The sequence below is a fragment of the Drosophila navojoa genome, chromosome X, assembly GCF_054131105.1.
Source record: "Drosophila navojoa isolate 15081-1374.11 chromosome X, UAZ_NAV_1.0, whole genome shotgun sequence".
Taxonomy (NCBI): domain Eukaryota; kingdom Metazoa; phylum Arthropoda; class Insecta; order Diptera; family Drosophilidae; genus Drosophila; species Drosophila navojoa.
This window is the reverse complement of record NC_142895.1, coordinates 7,252,348-7,272,207: the sequence shown is the minus strand read 5'-3', so window position 1 is coordinate 7,272,207 and position 19,860 is coordinate 7,252,348. Positions and strand designations below refer to the sequence as shown.

General features: G+C 43.3%; 2 protein-coding genes across 2 annotated transcripts in view; one reads left to right on the top strand and one right to left on the bottom strand.

The window, feature by feature from the left end:
- The window catches only part of nAChRalpha7 (nicotinic Acetylcholine Receptor alpha7), a 162,084-nt gene that overhangs the window by 17,087 nt on the left and 125,137 nt on the right, over positions 1-19,860 (top strand). The window contains 1 exon segment of the mRNA XM_089263333.1: positions 5,051-7,174. Coding sequence (XP_089119459.1) covers positions 7,081-7,174 — 94 coding nt within the window. The 5' untranslated portion in view covers positions 5,051-7,080.
- On the bottom strand, positions 11,196-11,780 carry LOC115564829 (enhancer of yellow 2). Its single transcript, XM_030389562.2, has one exon. The coding sequence runs from the start codon at positions 11,638-11,640 to the stop codon at positions 11,341-11,343; it is 300 nt and encodes a 99-aa protein (XP_030245422.1). The 5' UTR covers positions 11,641-11,780; the 3' UTR covers positions 11,196-11,340.

Genomic DNA, 19,860 nt, shown 5'->3' with positions numbered 1-19,860 from the left:
TGTGTGTGTAGGGCCACCTTTGTGCTTGTCGTCTCTGTGTGAAAATATTTCTATGTCCTTTAATAAAAATGATAAGTCACAGTATGGGAATAACAGAAATGTGAACACGACGAGCTGAGCTAGCTGACTGTGTGAGGGAGGGGAATGCGGGTCGAGTGGGGTTCCATTGTAATGCTAAAACCTGGCAAAGCTAACACATACGAGTGATTTAATTAAAAGACAGAAAAATACTCATACACACACACACACACACACTCACACACACACAGACAGATACATGCAACTGTTAGCTTTTGGCCCGAAATATTCGAGATCTCTGCACATTGCATCGGTTTCAGAATTCAATTAGTATTTATCAAGCTTCGCATTGCTGTCTATGCGCTGCTTGCCAGACAATGAAGTGATACAAAAAATGTTTATTTTCATCTTCTTTTATCCCCTTTTATCTGCTTGCTTGTTGTTTTTCTCCTTTTTCCGTTTTTTTTTTTTTTTTTGGCTAGAAATGCATGCCTGCAGGAATTTATCGTACATCGATGTGGGCGATTGCACCGAAAAAGTCGAAAAGTCGATGCAAAGAATGCGTGCAAAAGGAAAAAGATTTTCAAAATAAAAGCGGATGCTTAGATGCAAATGAATTGGTGCAATTGTATGACTTAATTATTATAAAGATGCCCATTAAAAATATTTAGACAGTTGAAAAAGTTGGTAAATGTGAATTGAAAAAGGAAAAAGAGAATGAAGTATTAATGAAGCGTTTCTGGGCGTAAAGCAGGGAGTAATTTGAATGATACGAGTAAAGGCTCAGAAGAAAATATGGTATTGTATCGTTAATCGAGATATAATAACTTGACTGGGATATACTTGGATGATTAAACTTCTGGAAAGCCGATAAGTTGTTGAAGTTGTTGAGTTGCCCGTGGAGTAGACTTTGAAATCGATACGTTTTATCGGTGAATGCTATCGATTCCTAAGGATGAGGATTTGACTTGATTTTACTAAAACTTATGAGAATTCCGACAAATCGATATGTTATCGACAGCTTTCAACAGTTGCTAATCTGCCTAATGGGGAAGAGAAAAGCCACTCTTCAGCTTAAGAAAAATCGATAGTTGCATAGGCAACTGTCGATGTCAATCGACAGCTCCTATCAATCGCTAAGCTGCACTGTGACCACAGCTCTACCAGGAAGTACCAGTAGATTAGAGGTCGGTGTCTTTGGTCTTAGCGCAGACATATGGAGCTTTGCTTTATCGTTTTCGTCAGATTAATGGGGTTTTCTTTAGAATGTCATGCTCGATACACAGACTGATTTCACATGTCACCTCAAGCCATCCGGCTGTATTAGAAACGGGAAAAAGCATGACAACGAGTCGTTAACTTGGCCCGGCCAACGCTTCGCTTCTCGCCTGCGTAATCCTAATGAACGTCCTGTCCCACGGCTGTTGCTTTTGCTGTTGTTGTTGCTGTAGCTGCTGCTGTTGCTGTATATCCGTACGGCATAATTGCTGCACACTTTTTCGCCGGCTTACGGCCGCAGGCTGTGACGGCCTCAGGCGAACGACTCTCCCCCAGCCCTGGGCGCCCTTTGGCTTGCCAGTTCAGCGTCTTTTACGCGTCGCTGGCATCGAACAGTGAAGACGATTCCGATCCGATGCCTCAACTGATTGTATGTGGCACGCGACGCTTCGCTTGGCGTCGCATTAATTGAATAAATATTGAGCTAAATATTGAATGAGTCAGGGAGCGCGCTTTAAAGCAAGCTGATTGAATCCAAGTTAATGGCTTATTTATGTGCCACATATATAGCCGCTTAGAAAGCAAGAGAAAAAGAAAGTGAGGGAACTCTCTGTATTGGTAATTTATATAGGGCTCGCTTGGCTTCGGGCTTTAATCAGCAAACACATAAATTGTGCCTGTATTCCGTTTAGCGGGAATCGGAATGCCAAATAGTCTTGTGCCGAATGCTCAATGCGAAATTAAACATAATTTTGAGGCGCATTTAAGCGAGCGACTAAAGATGATAAATGATGCACAACTGACTATGGCAACAATGCCAAAGACTGAGAAAAAAGCCAATAACAGCCAGAGACCCATTGCCACAGAGTGCTAAAAACCCACAGCAGCAGCAGCAACAGCAGCAGCAACAACAACAACAATATTGAGACAGCAATCAGCAGACGCGTGGGCGGCTTTGGCGCCCCAGATAATGCGTATGCTATACGGCGTGTCATTCAGTCAGCCAGCCATTCAGTCAGTCAGTCAGTGAGCGAGTGAGTGAGGGAAACAAATTGAGCTACAGGCAGGCAGGATTCAGGCAATACTGAATCAGCTCGTCAGTCACTCAGGAAGAGTGCGTTTACTGAAGGAAGACGCTTGTAAAACTAACGATAAGCGTCATGTAATTTGTGATACGAAACGTTTACGGCCCTAGGTGATTGGGTGTAAGTGTGTGTGTGTGTGTGCGAGTGTTTATATGTGTGAGCAAACTCACATTATGAGGCAGCAAATTGATTTATTGTAGTTTTACATATACACACACACACACACACACACACTTCTACTAGATATATATGCAAAAAGGTACCTTCCGACCCAAAATAGGCCCGGGGCAGTGACCTATTTGGTCAGCAAACTTGAAAAACGTTCGAACAAATGCGAGCAGATATCGCATCATTTATTAAACTGTGTATGCAGTGTGCGCATACTTACGCACAGCACTGTTGTTGTTTGCCTGGCTAACGGCTTATCGCATTAGTTAGCATGCTTCAACGAAATTACCTCAATATCAATGCACCCAATGCTGCTCTCCATCATTAATCGATTTATTATGCAAAATTTAAAACAATTTAGCCTGCATTATTCATGGACTTCGGCTTGTGTCGTCTCGCCCAGTCCCGTCACGCATTAGATGCAATTATTTTGGGCAAACTCAAATTGTTTTCGGCTCGGGCCGGACGGGATTGGGCTGGTAATTATTTGCGGTTTGTCATTGGCCAGTCGCCCGGCTCGCTTCGCAGCTGGCGACATGCGCTGCATTTCCATTTGCATTTCCATTTGCCTGCGGCCGGTCGAAAGGCTTTCGAACTGATTTTCAATTATCCAATCAAGTCAATTTGCTAATCAGCAATTATACAAACCGATAATGTTTGCTATCCCAGCGATAGTTCGTAGCTAGGAAATCGACTGCAAAACCAAAGACCCCAATACCAAAGCCAGCAGGGAGAGAGCATCTAGCAACAAGTAGAGCTGCAGCAACACCTTATTATTGATTTTTGGAATTTGCATTAATATTTCAAGTGTAGCCTAAAGTGCATTCTGAGCTATTAATAATACTTTTCATCAGAACTTCCAACTTTAGTTTTATTTTCGCAAAATGTTGCTCATACTTAGGTCTATTTAATCTTCAACTACTCGAAAGTAACTTTTGGCAGGTAAGTTTGCCTGAATCCGTAGAGTAACTCAGGTACACACTACACTCACACACACGTACGCTCACACACACCCACACCTATACACATATAGCAGTAGTTAATGGCTTCTCTGTGCTTCTTTTCTCCCTAAACTATAATGTTTATTGGCCGATCTTATTGATATGGTCATGGCATGCATTAATGTAGTAACGAAATGCGTTATATTCCTAAGAGTTCCTGGGGGAAAAATTGATTAAGGTATATAAAAAGAGAATGGGTTAAGGTGTACACTAAGTGGAGTACTCTGCCTTTGCCATTGGGTTTGATTATCATTCAGAATAATTTTTCATTGATCAGCGATTCAGAGACAAAGCTGAATTGAATGAAAAATATTTAATGATTTAATAATTAATGAATATATTATCAATTAATAAGTAAATGAGTAATTTAATGATTGAAAGACTGACTGAATGAATAGATGAATATTTGAATGAATAATAATAATATCCAAGCCACAGAACAATTTTTTGTACCACAGTATTTATATACATATGATTGAGAGCTCGAAACGATGAGTGCCTATTCATCATCCTGTGCTCTGAGCTAATCAATTCGAGTACTTTCCCCATTCGCACTGGCCTGCATATATGTATATAACTTATTCGCAAATTGAGCATCCAAAGTCGACTATGAATGCATTAGCTTCAATAACATTAAGTAAATCAGATTTGTGTTGTCGAGATCAATTTGCAGCTGTTAATATGAATATTTCAATTGTAGCTAGGCTCAGCTTGGAGCTGATGGAAATTTAGGTGCACTAGATGGAAATTTGTTGGTTGCCTGCCAAATGGTTGGGGCTTTTGTTGCAGCTCCAACTGGATGTCAGATGCACTTTGATCCTTTTTGCTAGGCCCGCATCCGGCAACTGTGAAAATGTGTTCCTCTTTCAGTGTGTGTGTGCATGTGTGTGTGTGTGTGCATGTGTGTGTGTGTATGTGTGTGTATTTATGCGTTTGTGGGGCACAGGCTGCAACGTCGTCTGGACACTGATGGAGAACGATGCTGGTTCTGGCTCTGACTCGGGCTCTGGCTCTGGCTCTGGCCCTGTACTTGTGTGTGTGTGTGTGTGTGTGTGTCCCATTGGGACATATTTTATATTTAATGCAAGACATTTGTCATGCGGTTGGCGCATTTATTCAAAGTATTTGCTGCAATTTTAATGCCAAAATGAGAGCGCAATTTCAAATACCAAAAAATGCACACGAACCGCACCGACTCGAACAGGGCTGGAAAGGGGGGAACGGGTGGTACGGGCGGAACGAGTCGGCCCTGCGCCTGAGCCACACTATTTAAAAATGAATTTATGCGAACATCTGTATGCGAATGCGTATGTGTATATAAGTGTATTTATGTAACTGTGTGTGTGTGTGTGTGTGTGTGTAAGTGTCCATATGCCTTTGATGCAAAGGACAATATGCTGTCATTTGCATGTATATATGTATAGATGTCTGCATATATACATATACACACATATGTATGTGTATGTGTATGTGTGCATGTTGTTGACTTAAGATCATTTTAATTAAATTCTAACTGGCAAACTTATTTATTTTGCGTGTTTTATGAATTTCTCTTTGCAGCGCCACTTGGAAGATGCCAAATTGAATCAATTTTTGAATATATCAAATATATGTGCGGGGCAGGCAATAACCAAATGAAACTCTACAAAGCTAACGCTACCCCAAAGGGCATCAATAAATAAGTGTGCATATACTTGGAATATATATACATATATATATATATATATCTATATATATTTGCTACTCTTTCTCTGTGAATGCTTGCATAGCGCAGTCAGCATAAGAAAGGATAGAAAACACAAGCAATCAAATTCTATTTCCAAATTGAATTTTAAATGCACTCACACACTCGCATCGCCATCGAGTGGGCAGCGGATGGCAAGGAGTAGGAGGGAGGCCAGCTGAAAGGACATAACGACAATATTTGCCATCAAAATCGAAATTGAAGCACTGACAAGGCTAGCTAGCTTGGGCTACTTGTTAGCCAGACAAAGTAATCAAAAGCTTGCCAAGCAGCAGAAATAGAAACAGCAGCAACAGCAGGAGCCGCAGCAACAGCAGGAGCCGCAACAGTAGCAGCATTGCGGTCCGGTAAGCAAGCTCCGGAAATCTACAAACAAAAAAGTACGGAAACGCAGCTTGCGATAGTCAACATCAAACAAGCGGCAAGCCGGATAAAGGGGCAAACGGGCCGAGCCGAGTCGAAAGAGGCGTGGCTCATACATAATACATGCCACACGGACACATATAAAACAATTGTGTAACAATCATAGCAACAATCAATCAAGAGTCCGATTGCCACATAGATTTCTCTTGGCGTTGACAAGCTAAATAGTCAAGGTCAACGGCCAACACCGACCGAGCGACCGAACGACCGTACGGCCGTACGACCGAACGGCCGGAGATGCCACAAATGTGGCCACCAGCCAGCCGTAGCCGTGTCGCAGACAGAGACTGAGACTGAGACCGATACCGAGACCGAGACTTAGACGCTCTCAGCAAACACAAACACAAACACAAACATACACACACACACAGAGACACACATACACACAGACAGAGTCAGTCAGGCAGACGTAGAGACATAGCAGCGACAAGGCTTGCCCGCCCCCGATTTCCGGCCAAATATAGCCCCGCAATTGCAGGAACCCTTGCGCCTGCGCCTCCTCCCCCTCCTCCCGCCAGTCCGCCGCTAACAGTCGGCGTACAAAAGAACATTTTTGATAAATGGCAGTTGGAGTAAAAAAATTTGCGGCAAGCCAAAAGTAAAAGTTTACGCCAGCTTGCAAAATTGAAAGGCAAAGAAAGGTGGCACAGATAAGGGCCACAAGCAGCAGCAACAACAACAACCACAACAATAAAACAATAATAACAACAACAACAAACAACAACAACGACAACAAAAAGAACAAACAGCAACAACAATAACAACAGCCGTCCCATCACGAACAGAAGTGGCATTAGCAAGCGTCAGCCTCCACTTTGATAACAACAGTCGAGCAAAGAGTATAAAAAACGAAAGCGAAAGGCAACAAACAAAACAAAAAAACACAAGAAAAGCCGAAAAATAAAATAAAAGAAGCGAAGCAAGCAACAAAAAAGCAAATAAATAAAAAATAAAATCAAATCGAAAGAAAATAAAAAAACAATTGCCGTAGAAAATTGTTTTCCCTGCCGTACATCAGCCCATTTCCGGCAACGGCAACGCCTACGTCTCCACTTCCGCCTTCGCGTACGAGTCGGCATACGGGTGTCGGGACAGCCCGTGTAGCTGGTTACTGATTCAGTTGACCGCCTGATCGATGCGCCATATGTCTGACTAAAAGACGTCTGCCACAGCCACAGCCAGAGCCAGAGCCAGTTGGGCGCATGCCACAGGTGGCGACAGTTGCCCCGTTTCGTATTGGAGTTCGCCTCACGGTTGAGTGATTGCGCCATTGTAGACCCTGCTCGATAGCGACAGATGACCTGCCCATCGATCGGGCTACTTAAGTAAATGCATGCTAGCCCCGATTGCCATCTAACTGCAGAGAGAGCTAGCGACCGAGGCTTCCAGCCAGATTCCCAAATCAATACACTCAGCTAACCGGATGCGTCCCACTGCGCCCGCTGCGAGAATGAGTCGTGCAATCGTCCGTCTCCTGGCCAGCGCCTGTCTCCTGGGACTCCTAATCTTGTTGCCAGGTAAGTGGACCCAGATGATAATACAATTTAATGGACCCCATTGGGATGAGTGTCCTGAACCGAAAGTGTTTATTTCACTTAATAGCAGGTGCCCTAAATTCAATTATTATTTTTTTTTTTAACAATATTTCAAAATATTAAAAAATCAACCAGAAATAGTTCCACAGCTGATTTTAATCACAGATTTCTGAAGTACATAATTTGACTAAATGGAATACCTTATACAATATTTCTTATATAAGTATAGGTATATATAATATTTTTTTTTTTTTTTCATTTTGAGAGCATAATGCTCTAGTCGATGCTCGACTAGGAGCTGAAAAGCTTATCTTAGATGGACATTCCTTACTATTCTAGCCCTAATTTCTATTATATTAAAAACTTGGATGGGTATGCAAAAGCCAATATACATATGTATACAAACTCTTTGTATTAATCAATGAAATCTCTTGCTTTTGTGGCATTACGTTGCTTAAAAAAATTTAAAAATATATTTGTTATCGATAAGTAAGGTTATAAAACGTGTTATCGATAGAAAAAGAAATATTAATAAATTTCAAGACTGTTGCTCTATTACTTACTTGGAAGGGACAAGGCAATAGACATGATATACATGACTTGATCCACTCAGCTCATAGTCCTGCTCAAGCAGGAACACACTCAAGTGTGCTGCCACTCCTGCTTCTCATGCTTCTTATGATATTTTAAAACATGCATTTATAATTCCAACCCAGTTGATGCGAGGCTAGATCGACTCAGCAGGAATGTGTCTTGTGTGTGCTGCCACGCCTCCTGCTACCTGCTGCAGATATTTTCCACAGAACTATCATAGCTCAAATCATAATTTTCAGTTTATTGAGAATATAATTTATTCAACAGCCACAAATAGAGCTCGCAAATTGGCATTTGGCAAGGCAGTTGAGGTGAAATATTCATTTGTTATTATTTTTTTTTTGATAAATCTGATGGCTTAGTTCAATGGCCGTGGCAAATGCCGAATAATTGCATTTGGCAGCGCCGACTTATTAATTTTAATTAGCTGGCAAAAAGGCAATTATGCTTTTCAATTAACCGGCGAGTGAAATTGCAATAAATTCTATTAGCTCTTAATGGAAATACATAAATACATGCAAGCAAGCATGTACATACGTACATGTATATATGTATATAAATGTGTACATTATATATATATGTACACTTAGCACACTTGAGAGTTTTTCTCGTTTGCTCTTTTTATTTTGGGTGTGCGCTGTGATAGCTGAATGCTGGCCCCCAGCTGGCTATTTTGGCCTGAAGTACAATGCGGCATGGCCTTAACAAATGTTTATTACGCATACACCGCGTGGCAACAAATTAAACATGACTCGCTTTGTGTTAATGCCTGGGGCGACTCGGCTAACTGCTGCTGCGACTCCTGCTGCTGCCACTCACTGTTCGCTCTCTGTCTATCTGTCCGTCTGTCTCTCTGTCCGTCTGTCTATCTGCCCTACGCTGTTGCTGTAGCTGATGGCTGATGGGAACGTAAACGTGAATGTGAGTCTGCTGATTCTGACGACTGGCAATTTGTTTATTTGATTGCATTTTCTGCACTCACTCGGGCCAAGGGACAAGGGCAAAGGCACAAAGGTGGCTGGGTCGATGGGTGGCTCCTGGGTGGTTGGGTGGCGTCTGTTTGCCTGACTCGGCGCACAAATCAAAGTCAACTGCGGTAAGTGGAACGACAAATAAAGTGCAGCCGTTTTATGGAAGCAACTGCTGCAAGTAGCCCCGACTGCCCCACCATCTCAACCTGCCTGGCCCACACACAATTGAGCATCGCTCAATGCTGACTGGCAAGCAAATTTTTTGGGCTGCTTTATGCTTAGATGCAAACGAACGGCAATTAGATTGATGAACATCGAACATCGAACAGCGAGCAGCGAGGGGAGAGGCCGAGCCACGCTGATTGCGGTGTCAGCAGAAATGCGAAACTCTCGCTCCGTCCGGCATAATGGCGAGATTGATGGGCCACTAGTGCTTGGCAATAGATAGCATATACTTTGGCCAAGTTGCTTCGTAAATTTATGACAGCAGCTGCTACAGATAAATGATACGATGGCCGTAAGCAAGTACAAGTACGAGTACGAGTACGAGTAGTTTGCTAGCTTAATCCGGCTATTGTTATTGACGCTCAGCCCTGCTGCTGGCCAACGTCCTGGTCCATTTGCATAAGCTGCAACTCATGCGCCATGCCACAGCCGCATTCTGCAGCGGAATTCGGATTGCTCTTAGTTATGCATAAAACAAGTTTTGTGGCACGTTTCAATTCATTTTGCATGAATGCTTTTGGGCAACTCAGCAGCTGCCCCTTTCCACTGGCCCCTGCTCAGGCCCAACCGCATCAAAAATCCTCCGAATTTTTTGGCTTGAGCCTGCTTGGAAATAATTCCTGTTTGCTTCAAGTATTTTTTTTCTCTCGCTCTCCTTTTTTTTTTTTTGCATATTTTTCCCGTGTTTTCTTTCAGTTTTATGAATTTGTGGCACGCCCACGCCGCCGTCGCCCACATGCAGGCCCGCATACACGTGTATGTTATTATATGAATTCCGAGCGGTGTTTTCTTTCTTTATTTTGTGTTTTTCTTTTGTCAACCCGGTTTTATCTTCACCCTTGCACAAGAGCATTTTTCGGTTGCTCTGCCGCACCCACACTGCCCCACTCACTCACTCACTCACTCACTCCCCATTCCCCACAGACTGACTCACATAGCCACAGCCCGAACTACCACATTCGCATTTAAAGCCGCATTCACATTCAGATTCTGGCGCCAGGTGCCAAGCGCTGACCGCCCCTTCAATATGCATGCTAATTTCGGGCTTCCACTGACGTGGACCAAAATCCCGAACCCTGATCCGCTCTCCAGTTACCACTCACCAGTCACCACTCACCATTCGCCAGTCAGCTGCCTCCCATGCCTCTCACCCCCTCTACTCTTTCCCTTGTCCCCGTTTGGCGGTTGCCTCAATTTGATTTTAGGCATAAATATTCATGAATTGGTGTCTATGCGATTGCGATGTGCGCCGTAACTGGAATATTTGCTGGCCAACTCACTGATAGAACAATGCAACAAATTCCCGCAATAACAAATTTCCATCGCTGCTCTAAGCCGCACCACATGCACTGTTTGCCCATCGAACTGCCGGAACAGCGGACTCGACTGCACTTGGCTGGGCCATTGACCGTACTCGACTGGGGAATGCTCGCTCACAATGGAGGGCAATGCATGAGCTGCCCCTGTGAACCTCTCCCGCCTTAACAGTCGCTGAAATATGTCTTCGCTCTGCTTAACAGTTGCTGAAATACATTTGCTTTTCAATAACAGCTTACATAGTAATGTCAACCAATACTTAACACTCTGCATGCCTTTCTCTCCTTGTTACACAACACTAATACAGCCCTTTTGCACACTGTCAGCGAGTATCACCCTCAAAATTCAATTCAAATAATTACATTCAATCAACCAATAGCCATTTTATTTAGATAATTTCAATAACATTCGCCACGGGCACCTCGTCGGGGACGGTGCTCGGTGGGCATTCAATTGCTTCAGTGGATAGTCAGCGATCAGCGCTTGGCTTTGAGGGCAGCGCGCACATTTGCCTCGAGTTCCTTGCGCACGCCTGGGGGCACCAGGAGCCTGGCCTTGGGTATTAGAGCCTTGCACATCTCTCTGTAGGAGGAGGGCTTCATGCCCAGCTCTTCCACGGCGTCGCGCGCCATGATTAACACCTCATCGTAGAAGCCGCAGTCACGCAGACGCTTCGACACCATTTGCTTCAGGTAATGGTTAGGATCTCGCTTCAAGCGGGTGGTTACCGGCTCTTCCACATCGCGCTCACGCACTGAATCCTTACGGCTGCTGCTGGGCTCTACCATTTCGAAAAGTTACAAAAAAAAAGTGGATACAAAAATAATAATAAATTCTGAAAAAATTCGTATACAATCAATTGAAGTGATTTCGAGAAGAGACTGAAACAGACTGACTTTATTTCAGAGAGAGTTCCTTTATTTTGAGGCGAATCTTTGACAGGAGTTGTGATTGAGCAAACAACGCAGCAACGCTTTAAGTGTCTTCATAGTAAAAACCGAAAATTTTGTAGTTGATTGTTTCATATTTGTTCAGCGCTCTCTATTTGTCCTTGGGTTCAATGAGGGCGCGCATGGTTACGTGCATCTCGCGGAGTACGCGACTGGGCACCATCATACGTGCCCTCGGCATTACCTCAGCGGCGATGTCCTCGTAGCTGACTCTGTTCACGCCGCGATCGTCGAGTACTTCGCGTATCATCTTGCGGACTTTGTCGCGCCAGCCGCACTCCTGGAGGCGACGCTGCAGCTCCACCCTCAAGGCTTTGGTGATCTCGCGAGTCAAAAAGGGCCTCTCCATCTCAGAATCGGTGTAGGTGGAGAGCTCGCTGCTGTCATCCATGGTACTAGATCAAGCTTTTTAATATGCTCAACTGTTAACGCTAACAACGCCGTTAGAAAATCAAAAGTAATTTTTTTTTTTTTACGTTTCCGTAGACAACTTGTCACTTCGCCAGTTTTCTAAAAAACGAGGCTTTCACAGTCGAAGTTATTGAAGTACGTCCCAATCGACACTATTTTCCAAACTTGCTTAGATTCTCAACGAAATCGACTTGACATGGAGTCGTGTTGGTAAATGCCGAATGTCTCACTCTCGATGCAAGTTTTTGTCGGCGTTGCTCAACACTGATTCGTGCCGACAGCTGTATATCGAGGTGACAGCACTATCGATTGTTTATGCGATATTCGATGAGCTTTTAGTTTGCATATGTTTGTCAGCTGCTCTCCTTGCCCTTCTATTGATCTGTTTATCTATAAATATTGTTGCTTAGATACGCATTTCCTCAACGTCTTTCCTTCTTATCGATAGGTATCGACGGACTTTGTTGGCACAAGTTGATGACAATAGATGGCAAATTTTGAAAATACGCCGATTCCTATCTGGAATATTCTATCGATAAAATAAATACATCTATGTGTGTATTCCCATTTTAGTTATGGGCCTATCATATGTATCATGTAATAAGTTTTGTTCACTAGCTTATATTCCTAACGGAAACTCATAGAGCAACACTTAGGGTATTTGCTAGTCGTGTTAACCCCTGGGAATCCACTAGAGCCCACTTGTTCACTCTGTGTCTGTGTGAGTGTGCTCAAAATATTTGATTCAAAGCAATTAGCTCAATTGGTTATTGGCTACAAATGGCGCTAGATGCGATAAATTGCATAAATTAGCCATCATTGCGTATACGCAATGTTGGCCGATTTCAGCTAATGCAAATGACGCAGTGTTGCTGCTGTTAATGTTGCGCACTCTGTGTGACAAGAGACAACAAGCGCTTTGGTTTTCGAATCAGGACATCAGCAGAGCAACATCAGCAGGCGGGATCTTGAATAGCAATAACATTGCAAAGCCGTAAGCGTTGCGTACGGCCCCGCCCAGCCACTTAATGCCCGCCCAATTAATGCAGCTTAGCGGCTGCTGTTGCTGCTGCTTCTCATGCTGGTCCTGCTGTCAGCAGCAGCAGGAGCAGGAGCAGGAGGAGCAAAAACGTTACTAACGCAACTTCATGGCGTGTTGCAATTAAGTATGACAAATTACTTGACAAGCGCCTCTGGATGCCGCAACAATGTTCAAGTTGCTCTCCATCGGCAACGCCTGGCTGCATCGCACTTCCTGTTGCTGTAGCAGCAGCAATGTTGCTGCTGTTGTTGCTGCTGTTACTGCTGTTACTGTAGCTGCTCCTGCTGCTGCTGCTGCTGCTCCTGCTATTGCTGTCAAAGTGCCTCGGGCGTTGATGCGTGTTTAGTTACTGACACTTGTCGGCCATGTGTCTGCCATGGCATCCATGCCTGCGCTTTATGCTCACGTTCTCTGATAATTTTCTAATGTAAGCCAATATCACGATTTAATTACAGCGCACTCGCTGCACCTGCCGCACATTGCGTGGCAAATGAGTTGCGCCTGATGCGCATTTGATTAACTCCCTCTCGCGCTGCAGCAGCCAACAATGTTTGCTTTAATGTCAACCGTTAGTTAGCTGATAATTAGCTGAAATTTCTGCGCTTCTTTGCTTGTACGAATCAGGCAGCAGCCAGAGGGTGAAATTTCATCTCCACATGGCCAGAGTAAACTTTGCGTTACATTCTTGTTGAGGTCTTGGAATGTGTGTGTGATAGAGATATTTGCTATTCGACTAGAGCTAATGAGATTCAACATCAAACACGATAGCGCCCTACTCGAGGCAGCTAATCAAAGGCGTATCAGAGCTGATTAATCAACTGGTTAGTCTGTTTCTTATAGAGAGCGAGACTAGAGTTAATGGAATTCAACATCAAATGTAAAGGCGCTCGACTTGAGACAGTTAATCAAAGTCGTATCTGTCTTCAATAATCAACTGGTTGGACTGCTTTTAATATAGAGTTAATCTAGTAAGACTCTCTCATCATTCAATCTATCTCTTTCTATTTATCTGACTCAAACTCTAACTGAAACTATAACTTCAGCCTTTTAAGGCAATTTTTATCTGAGTCTCTATCTCCAACTCAAATACGAACTCTAAATTAAGACTCTCTCATCATTCAATCTATCTCTTTCTATTTATCTGACTCAAACTCTAACTGAAACTATAACTTCAGCCTTTTAAGGCAATTTTTATCTGAGTCTCTATCTCCAACTCAAATACGAATTCTAAATTAAGCTATATCGCATCTGTACTATATTTCAATATCTGAAACCATTTCAATCTCGATAGCTCTCTCATTCTCATTATCAATCTTGATCTCGATCTATCTACCAATCTCAACAAAAATCAATCTCCATCTCAACCTCAACCGCCATCTCAATAGGCTCCCTAATGTAGCTCATGTACAGCTCCTCTATAGATTATTATATACATACAATATATATCTATATATATATAAACCGTATGTTTTCTATACTAAGGCGAATAGACAAGTACATAAATTGATTTCATAGTGAATTCAAGTTGTTTGTATCTTCGTGTTTCCCTCTGTTTCATCGATAGCTTCTGTGCGAATGGCAGTGAGTAATCGATACTTTTTCAGCTTTACAACACTGCAAAGTGCTAGCAAATTGTAATTGATGGGGAAGTGTTGCGACTTTTGAGTGCACTGCAGACATCGAGTTGTTGTTGTTGTTGCTGTTGTTGTTTGGCTGATATTTATTTCAAATTGGCAATTTAAAGACTTAGTTCAATTAACTAACAGCTAGGGAGTGCTGCTAGTGCTGCAGCCGGTGCTGGTCGTGTATGCACTGCAGTAATAAGCAATTAGCGAGGTCTAATTAGCTAGCCAAATGTTCAATTATTCAGCTCAGCGCTGCCAAAAGCCACTGGGCATGGACACGGATGTGGACATGAATGGGCATGGGCACGGACAGAGACATGGACATGGACATGGACATGGACATGGACATGGAGATGGACATGGGATATGCTATGGAACTATTCCGGTCAGGTTCGGTGAAATATAAAAACCACTTTTGCCGCATTTCGCCCAGCGAATTGAGTTCAATGCTCAGTCGAGCCGAGAGCAATGAACCGAATGGCAGGCATCGCAGTTGGCACACACACACACACACACACACAGAGAGAGAGGGACGTAGAGCAAAGAATGAGAATGAGAGAAAATGCCTGTATGCAGAGTGAGCTTTGAGCTGAGCTGCGCTGCTTGCTGCTGGTGTCGCCGTCGCAATGGACCGCTTCAATGTTTATGGGGAAGCGAAACGAATCTGCAGCTAACAAAACATGGCTAAGCAATGCGCCGCCCGTTGCTGCCTGTTTTTGGCTGCCACGCCCACATTTTGTCTATTGCAACGCGCTTGAATGGCTTGGGAGCGGCGAGCCGTTGCAGCTTGCCGTGGTAAATTTCAATTTGGCAAACGTGCGGCGCATTTTGCTTCAGCCTTATTTTTCTCTCATTCCTTTGCTTCTGTTCTTTGCTTTTCCTCTCTCTCTTTTTTTTTGGCTTAAACTTTGAGCAGAAGTCGGGACTGGCGACTGCGTTATTCAATGCGTTAGCAGCTCGGCTGTTGCACGTGCAGCAGCAGCAGGAGCAGTAGCAGGAGCAGCAGCAGGAGCAGCAGCATTCGTATCTGGGCGCGTTCCACGTTAGTGAATGCAATCATTTTGTTGTTTGTTTGCCGAGAAATGCAGCCGGACTTAGCTGACTTAGCAGCGGGCCGCACTGCACTCGAGCCCAATGCGATGTCCTCGCAGCGGCATCATCAAATTTTGCTGGCAAGCGAATCTCGGCACAGACTAAGTTTACATTTTACATTTGCCGTTTTGTTTTCTTGTTTCTCCCGTCGCCCCCTCAAACCCCATTTCATACTCTCTTCCCCTTTTTTTTTTGCTCTCCCTTTTGAGGGATAGAGAGAATATTTGTCGGACGGCACGCGCGTGACACTAAAGCTTCCGACTAAGACCGCCTCTACAGCTGGCATCGATGCCGTTGCCGTTGCCGTTGCCGATGTCGATGTGGGCGTCGCTCCACTGCCGAGGGGATATGCATTCCAGCATGCCTCTGGTAGCTATCAATGTCTGTAGACACAGAGCGACAGTGGACACTGTGCAGAAATAAGTTTACTTAACAGAGCCGGTGCTTGCATATTGAGGCGCATTTGCTCTCAATGCTGCTCCATTACGAATAGTCCAGGTCTTATTAAAATCTCTTGATCCTTTGAGTGCAGTGGATCTGCTCGCCAGCTGTATTTCAATACAGGCACAACTCGCCTCGTCCCCTCGGCACGCCTCTTTGCTCTACAGCTGAGCATCTGTGGGGAGCAGATATCTTAGAAAGCGATTTAATTGTGATGGGAATAGGTTGTCTTCTATTAAACGTCTATAAATTCATTTTTCAGTCTGCTTAAACTAATTGTAGTTAAAGATAAATCTAACTGTCAAGTGTTTATATTATGTTTAGAATAGAAAATTTATTCCGATGATAAATTATATGTTTATAATATATTATATATAACATAAATTATTCAAGTATGGCGATATTATACATTTTTTCAGTATAAGGGAATATTATAGAATCATTTGAGTTCTCATAGATAAACAGGTCCATTAGAAAATGTTCTTTGAATAGACACTTTATCATGTTGATACATGAAATTGCAAGACATGAATCGATTAAAAATTGTTGTATACAAATAAAGTAGATCAACTATAGACCGTTAGCTCAGCAATTGCTAATGTACTTTTGTGGAGCACTTGGAGAGGGGGCGGAAATGAGCTCAGATCGATGTTTCGCACGCCTCTGGCAAGTGGCGTATGTAAATGCTTGTTGTTGGTGTTGAAATGCTGTAGGGGCGCGCAGCGTTGTCTTCTTGGGCCATATTTGGCTAGCTGAGAATCATGTTAGGAATGCATGAATTTGCGCAGAGGCAATAAATTATGGCCCTGGCTGTTGCGGGCTGCGACAAAAGCATCCTTTATTATCCTGTCACACGCATGTCGACAATGTATGCGCACCAACATGTTAGCAGCGCTGCCGACAGCTGGGGGTGGCCGCACAGACCGATCAACTCGCTAACGCACAGCGACAGACGCCCGTACATGCATAACCGTATAAGCATGCCCCAGTGAATGTGGTGGCACCTCTACGAGTCACAGTGGCATCACATTCACGCCAAATCGAAGTAGCGACTATAAATGCCGGCAGCTAAGTGCAACCGTCGAGTGCAGGCATGGACAGCAGCAGGAGGCAGCAGGAGGAGGCAAGCGGCAGGAGGCAGCGGGCGGCAGGTCATGCCAACTCCAACTCAGCCATCATTTTCTGTATTATTGTTCAAGTGCACAGTGGTGCCAGAGTGCAAAATAAGGTGTTGTCATTAAAAGTGAATACAAAATGAACTAGTTTAGTGAATTGGACTAACTAAACTCAGACGTAAAATTAAAGAACTTTGAGAGGGAAGTAGGGACTGGGATGAATGCTTGATGATTGAGGGTACTATCTTGTAACAATATTAATATTTACTATACTATACTATATTATTATCTTATATTACTATACTATATAAAGCTAAGATTATTATAGGTTATGAAAACTAGTTCCTTCATAAATTGCCTCTGAAATCTATATTATATATATTGAAGTTTGTTTTTTAAAGTTTACCCTAAATGTATGCTCTAAATTTTGCCATACACTTTGCCAGTCACTTTGTCAGTCACTTTAGACCGAGATATGTTTATAATATTAATAATATTAATATTTACTATATAAAGTATATGAAGCTAAGACTAGGTATCAAATTTAGTTCCATCATAAATTGCATCTTCAATCTATATTATAAATATTTAGCAGGCACTTTGCCATGTTTATTCATAAGTTTACCTCATTTGTATACTCTACATTTTTGTCAGGCACTTTGCCAGTCAGTTTGCCAGTCACATTATAATGATGCTATAGCTAATCAATATAGTAAATATCAATATCTTACAATAATCGTTAAATATGCAATAACTTAAGCTTGTATTACAATAGTTCTCAATATATATATAGCTCGCCATTGTTATGCTAGAGTAATTTCAATCAATCAATCAAAGTTGATGCATGTTGTGTATGCACTCGTGGCCTTTATTGTCAGCGTTTTTAATTTATGCGCATAATTAAGTGGCTTGGCACCACTGTGCGGCCCCGGATTGGCTGCGGTTTAGTTTCGCGTGTATTTGATTGCCCCTTTTGCCTGGTGCCGCGGCAAAGATTGCGCTAATAAATCAAAGTGTTTTGTTATTGTAGCCACTTGGAGCGTGGTGCACAAAAAGGCGCAGCTACCAAATGCTCCCGCATTGCCCGGCGCGGCCCATCCCTGCCGTCTCGGACTCGGCCCGCATTTTGTCACATGCCGCAAACTGGAACATTATATGTATGAGAGTGCAGTTGCAGCTCGGATAGATGCTGCCAAAGCCGTTTGATGCACGTGAGATACTTGCCAAGTGCAGTGAATGCGAATTGAAATCAACTCCAATTGAGTTGCACGGCTGCTGAGGCCGTGGCAGTTGCATTTACTGTTCATGCTCATGCCCCTGCTGATGTTGATGCTGATGTTCATGTCAATGTTGTTGTTGATTTGGATTCTGATTTTGCTGCATGCACTTGCATGCCTTTGACAGGCTTTGGCTTTAGCTTTAGCTTTGGCTTTGGCCTGGCTTAAGACTGATAAAGCTGAAGATCCGATGTTCGCCCTGTTTCAATCAAAATTCATTCGGGTATGCTCGAACGTACATAATTAATTTTGTAAAACTTTGGCTGGCAAACTTATCTCATGCAATATTTCATTTCCTGCCAGTTTGTGATCAGATTCTTAAAATCTCTTCGAGCAGCAGCAGCAGCAGCAGCAGCAACATTATTCACATTGATTTTTGCATAGTTTTGTCGACTTTCAGCGGAAACGGCGCCCGACGCCCTGCGCCGCCATATGGGAAGCCCCGTTCGCCAAGTTGGGCAACGGGAATTTGTCAAAGTCAAAGTTACTTCCACGTCTATCGATTTTGAGCTTGAGTTAAATTGAAAGGAAAACACAGGATGTGCTTGCGGATGAGCTCAGCGCCGGGCCGCTTCCAACTACCAGCTACCAACTGAACTGGAGGTGAATGTCTGTGCCCCTGCTTTAAGCAGCAATTCAAAAACATTTCGGGCAACTTCTGAAGTGGATGCTTCCAGAAGAATGTGACGCATCACCGGGGCGACAGGCGCACACAAACATCAAACGGCAGCGCCTAGCCCTCGGCACTTAAACTGCTCCAAAGCTAACGTGAATAGCTGCTAAATAACCGCAAAGTTGAACCTCAGTTGAAGCTGTTGGCGGTCGATTAAAATGTCTACAGTTTGTGCGCCCTAAAACTAGGAGCCAAGCCAAACCCTTCTACTCTGTCTCTCTCTCTCTCTCTCTCTCTCTCTGTGTCTCCCTCTCGCTCTCGCTCTCTCGCTGTCTACCACGAAAAACATTTCAGAATGGCATCCCAAATGCATTGTAAGCTAAATTATGGCTAGGGTGGCGCTAAGTCTAGCGGTGCTTCCGTTGAGTGTTGCCTGGCTTAAGACAGTCACGGCCTGTACACAATTTCGATGCACAGATTTATGGAGCAACGCAGTTGCACATCAATCTCCCATCGACCACAAGGAAACTTTTGCCGCAGCGAATGATAAAAGTTTCCCAGAATATATTTAATCTCAGGCATGTACATATGTGCTGCACAATTTACATATGCTCTACCCCAATACTTTTGGGTAAATCTATGTCAGAAGTTGGCTCAGAAGAAGAGTATCTGAAGAGAGGAGCAGCAGAAGAGAGTTATTTTGCAATCAATCACAGTCAGTCAGGCCAGTTTACTAAATTTCAGGGAGTCAATCTATCAATCATCACTCAGTGGGTCGAATAGAGAATCTTCTAGTAAGTCAATTCGTCATATGTCATAAAAGTATTATAATTACTGTCAGTTTATCATATCTGTTTGTCAGTCAATCAGCTAAAACTGCCCATCCATCAATCAGTGAGCCAATTAGAACTCAATTCAATCATTCAGTTAGACATCACGCTAGCTCCTCAATCGGTTATTGAACTATAGAGCAACTAATCATCTTTCAATCAGTC